The sequence below is a fragment of the Corapipo altera genome, unplaced genomic scaffold (genome assembly GCF_003945725.1).
Source record: "Corapipo altera isolate COAL_440 unplaced genomic scaffold, ASM394572v1 130167, whole genome shotgun sequence".
NCBI classification, from domain to species: Eukaryota; Metazoa; Chordata; class Aves; order Passeriformes; family Pipridae; genus Corapipo; species Corapipo altera.
The window spans coordinates 1-5077 of record NW_020885364.1 but is presented as its reverse complement, the minus strand read 5'-3'; the positions used below and the strand labels follow the sequence as shown (position 1 = coordinate 5077).

General features: G+C 71.9%; 1 protein-coding gene across 1 annotated transcript in view; it reads right to left on the bottom strand.

The window, feature by feature from the left end:
• Nucleotides 1–4432, bottom strand: part of LOC113940437 (protein Smaug homolog 2-like) — a 6420-nt gene extending 1988 nt beyond the window's left edge. Inside the window, 12 exon segments of the mRNA XM_027631576.1 lie at nucleotides 4–69; nucleotides 356–477; nucleotides 558–643; nucleotides 943–1096; nucleotides 1098–1187; nucleotides 1510–1596; nucleotides 1678–1787; nucleotides 1869–2126; nucleotides 2312–2318; nucleotides 2531–2976; nucleotides 3441–3779; nucleotides 4395–4432. Coding sequence (XP_027487377.1) covers nucleotides 4–69; nucleotides 356–477; nucleotides 558–643; nucleotides 943–1096; nucleotides 1098–1187; nucleotides 1510–1596; nucleotides 1678–1787; nucleotides 1869–2126; nucleotides 2312–2318; nucleotides 2531–2976; nucleotides 3441–3636 — 1622 coding nt within the window. The 5' untranslated portion in view covers nucleotides 3637–3779; nucleotides 4395–4432.
• Between the last annotated feature and the right edge of the window lie 645 nt (nucleotides 4433–5077).

Genomic DNA, 5077 nt, shown 5'->3' with positions numbered 1-5077 from the left:
CCCCCCCCCCCGCCGCCCCCCCCCCCCACAGAGCCAGCTATGGGGAGAGAGTTGGAGCCGAAGGCCCAGCTGGGGGGGGGAACAAATTGGGGGGAGTCAGGGGGGCAAGAGACCCCCCTAAATCCCCCCAGAACAGGGGGATAATCCCAGGACCCCCCAAAACCCCCCCAGGATACCCCCAACCCCCAGCACTGTGGGGGTCACCCCCCCAACCCCCACCCAGGACCCCCCAAAAGTTGGGAGAGGTCACATCCAGGGCCCCTTCTTGTGGTGACATGTGGGATCAGGGAGGGGGTCCCAGGGAGAAATGGGGGTCCCACAGCCCCTGAGGGGGGTCCCCGAGCCCCCCACGTACCCCTTGGGGGGCCGGTAGCCGGGCGGGCCATCCAGGGGCCCCTTCTTGGGGAAGGCGCGGAGCAGCTTCAGCACCTGCTGCTTCCAGGACAGGAGCCGCTTCTTCTGCGTCTCCGTGAACGCCTGGGGGGGGTCAGGGGGGTCACCCGGGGCCGAGGGGGGGGTCATGGAACCCCCCCAGCCCCCCCAGGACCCCCCAGTACCTCGTGGCTCAGGCACTTCTCGAGCAGCTGGAGGTAACTGGTGATGTTCTCCTCGTCCGGCCGCGACACCAGGAGCTGGGTGCACACTGCGGGGGGGTCAGGGACCCCTCCCCAAAACCTGGCAGCCCCCCAAACCTTGGGAACCCCCCCCATCACCCTGAACCCCCTCTGGAACCCTGGGACCTCCCCCCAAAACCTCAAACCCCCTCTGGAATCCTGGACCCCCCCTCCAGAACCCATCGAACTGCTCTGGGATGTCCCTGTTGGGGACCGACCCTGTGCCCCCCCGTGCCTCCCCCAGCTCCCTGTGCCCCCCCTGTGCCTCCCCCAGCTCCCTGCGCCCCCCCTGTGCCCCCCAAGCTCCCTGTGACCCCCCCAGACTCACCCTTGCCCATGACCCGGGTGAACTGCCCCGGGATGTCCCCGTCAGGGACGGGGGCCGCAGGGGCCTCGGCGTCGGGGGCCGGAGGGGGGGCAAAGGTGTCGGGGGGGGGTCCCGGAGGGGCCCCGTCGGGGGTCCCGGGAGGGGGAGGCGTGGCCGGGGGGGGGCCGGAAGGCCTTGATGGGGGTCACCAGGATCTGCTGCAGCTCCTGCAGCGCCGTCCACAGGTTGCCCCCCTCGAGGATGTCCTGGAGGAACACAGTGAGGGGGGAGGGAGCGTCAGAGACCCCCCCAGGGACACTTGGGGACATCGGGGACCCCCAAAACCAGCCCCTGGGGACAGTGGGGGTGACCGGGAACATGGGAGAGACCCCCCAGGGACACCAGGGACCCCCTCTCGCAGCCCCTGGGGACACCAGGACGTGGCAGGGGGGAGTTTAAGGGTCCCCCAGTGTCACTCCTGGGGAACCAGAGGACCATCCCAGTGTCCCCCCATGGGGAACCCAATACCACCCAGTGTCACCCTGGGGGACCCCCCATGCTCCCAGTGCTCCCAGTGCTCCCAGTGACCTTCTCCAGCGCCCTGAGGACGCTCTGCCGCTCCCGCAGCTTCTGGATGCTCAGGGCGATCTTGTGCCGGGCGCCCTTGGTGACGTTCTGGGGGGGACAGTGGGGGGGTCACGGCCCTGCCGGGGGGCCCAGGGACACGGGGGGGTCCCAGGGACGCCTCCAGCTCACCTGTGACTCCAGGTGATGCTCCGTCAGCGTCATCATCTCCTCGTAGCTCATCTGGGCGAACAGCGCCGCGTACTTGTGCAGCCGCAGGCTCTTGAGCCACGAGGGGACGTCTGGGGGGTCGAGGGGGGCTGTGAGGTGGCAGCCCCCCCCGAAGAACCCCTAAACCCCCCCGGAGCCCTCCCCCAGCCCACCCTTCATGCCGCTGCCGTCCTCCTGGAAGGAGTTGCGCCCGCCGGGCTCCTCCGTGTGTTCGCTGCCCGACGAGGCCACGCTGCTCTGGGGGGACAGGGGGGCGTGTTCCCCAAACGGGGGGGGGGCCCTGGGGGCCGCGGGGGGGTCCTCGGGGCCCCCGCCCCCTGCCCACTCGCCCCCCTGGCCGGGCTGGGGGCTGCCGGGCACCAGCGACAGCGAGCGCTTCAGGGGGCTGGGGTGCAGCTGGCAGGGCAGGGCTGGGGGGCACAGGGGGGGTCAGGGAGGCTGGGACCCTCCCCAGACCCCCAAAGCCTTGCTGGACACCCGGGGCCCCTCCCCGTTCCAAACTCGAACCCCCAGACCCCCCTGCACACACCGAGGGTTGGTGCCCCCCCCAACCCCTCCCCGTGTCTCCCGGGTGCCCCCCAGGCCCTTTTCCCACCCCTCCCCTTCAACCCCCAAGGTGCCCCCCAGCCCCACCTCCAACTCCCTTCCTGTCCCCACGTCCCTCCAGCTTCCTCCCTGTCCCCCAGCCCCTTTCCCCACCCCGCACTCGGGTCCTTCTCCTCCCCCCCAGCCCCCTCCCTGTCACCCCCCGTCCACTCGACCCCTCCCCACGCCCCCCCAGCCCCTTTCTCCCCCAGTTCGTCCCCGCCCGTGCCCCCAGCCCCCGTCCCCCCCCATTACCTCCCCCCGGCCCGTGGTACGCGGGGTGCCCGTTCTCGCGGGGTGGGGCCGCCCCACCCCCGGGGGGCTCCGCCCAGGCCCCGCCCGGCTCGGGGGGGTGCTCGGGGGGCCACTCGTGGGCGGGGGGACGGCGCGGGGGGGCGGCGCCGGGGGCCAGGCGCTCCTCCAGGTGGCCGAGCCACAGGGCCAGCGCGCTGCGGTCGTCGGCCGTGGTGGCGGGGTGGATGAGCGCGTAGGACAGCAGCTGCCGGCTCTCCTCCACGCAGCGGTTGCTCTCGATGGCCTCCGCCAGCACCTTCTGCAGCCGCTTCATGTACTCGGCCTTGGCCGCCGCGTTGCCGGGCTGCAGCAGCGGCAGGTGGGACAGCAGCAGGGACACGGCGGCCTCGGCCGGCTCCTGGGGCCACTGCGAGATGGCAGCTGGGGACAGACAAGGGGATGGGGTCACCATGGGCTCCTGGGGCCACCAAGGGCTCCTGGGGCCACTGCGAGATGGCAACTGGGGACAAACAGGGGGACGGGGTCACACAGGCCCAGCAGGGCCAGTAGCAGGGACATGGTGGCCTCCTGGGGCCACTGAGAGATGGTAGCTGGGGACAGACAGCAGGACAGGGTCACCACGGGCTACTGGGGCCACTGCGAGATGGCAGATGGGGACAGGGACACGGGGACAGGGTCAGGGGGCTCAGGGACACGCAGGGACTGAGGACAGGGACAGGCAGGGACAGAAAACAGGGAAATGCAGGTTCTGCCTGTGTCTCTCCAGCCCCTCTCCGGCCAGCAAGCGCTTGAGGCAGAGCAGGACACCCCATATCGCCCTCAGTGACCCCATAACCCCCATGCGACCCCCTCAATGACCCCCCCCGAGCCCCCCAGCCCCTCACCGGCACTGTTGGCCTCGGCCTCGCGCCGGTGGATGTCGGGGCAGTCCTGCAGGGAGTGCTCGAGGCAGAGCTGCAGGAACCGGGCCTGCGTCCTCGTGACCCGCTTGAGCAGCGCCAGCAGAGCCACCGTCTGCTCGCACTCGCTCCAGCCCCGGAACCACCCGGCCACGATCCCCACCTGGTCCCGGAACATCATGGCTGGGGGGGCGCTGGGGGGGCCCTGCCCCCCCTCAGGTGCCGGGGGGGCCCCCCCGGGCCGGGCAGCGCATGGGGGGCTGTGCGGGGGGGTCCCGAGGGCCCCCCGGCTGCGATGGTGCCGCGGGACCACCCCGGAGGAGCCTGCGGGGAGAGGGCACACGGGGGAATTAGGGATGGGGGTGTGGGGTCCGGGACCCCCCCCACGGGGAAGAGGGACCACCCCCCTCCAAACCAGGGACCCCCCAAAGGGACAGAGATCCCCCCACTGGAAACAGAGACCCCCCACGAGGGACCAGGGACTCCCCCCGGTGGGGACAGACACGCCCGAATGGGGACAGGGACCCTCCCCACGACCCCCTCCCGGGGCACAGGGACCCCCCAGGGTGGGCACGGGAGCCCCCCAACAGGGACCAGAGATCCCCCACAGGGACCGGGGACCCCCGAGAGGAACCAGGGACGCCGCAGGACCCCCCCTGTGCACCGGGAGCCCCCACACCCCCTCAGCACGCCCGTACTCCCTCTCCCCCTCCGTCCCCCCACCGCTTTCCCCCGGGACCCCCAAAGCCCCGGCCGGGGATGGGGGGGGGGAGGGCGGGGGGCGCAGGCCCGGCGGGGCCGGGGCCTGCCTGGGGCGCTGTGGCGGTGTCGAAGGTGTCCCGGGGATGCCCCGGGGGTGTCCCAGGGTGTCCCGGGGGGGTTTGGGGGTTCCCGGGGGGTTCCGGGGGGTCCCGGGGGTCGCGGCCGCCCCTCACTCACCGCCCGCCGCCGCCGCGCAACGTCAGCGCGCACGGCACGCACGGCACGCACGGCGCGGCGTGGCTGCGTCACCTCCCGCGCGGCCAATGGGGGAGCGCGGAGCGGGCGCGGGGACAGCGCGAGAGCGGCCACGCCCCCGCCCGGCGGGAGGACACACCTCCCGCCGTAGTTCGACCAATGGGAGCCTCAAGACGCGGCGCTGACCACGCCCCCTCTCTGTCGATCAGGAGGCCGCGCTCACAGCTGCATTAGGCCACGCCCTCCCGCTGGCCACGCCTCCACGTTCGCGCGGGGCTTGAAGGGGTGGGGCCTGGCGGGGGCGTGGCTTGAAGGGGCGTGGTCGGTGTGCAGGGACCTCCCCAGTGTGTCCCAGCGTCCCCCCAGTTTGTCCCAGTGACCCCCATTGTCCCCAGTGTCCCTCCAGTGTGTCCCGAGTGTGTCCCGGTGCCCCTCAGGTGTGTCCCATGTCCCCCCAGTGTCCCCCATTATGTCCCAGTGCCCCTCCAGCGTCCCCCCAGTTCCCCCAGTGTGTCCCAGTGTCCCTCTGGAGATGGAGGGACAGACAGAGTACAGAGGGCAGATCCTGGCCCATTCGTGTGTCCATGTGTCTGTCCGTGTGTTCGTGTCTGTGCATCCGTGTCTGTGTGTCCGTGTGTCTGTGTGTCCATCTGTGTGTCTGTGTG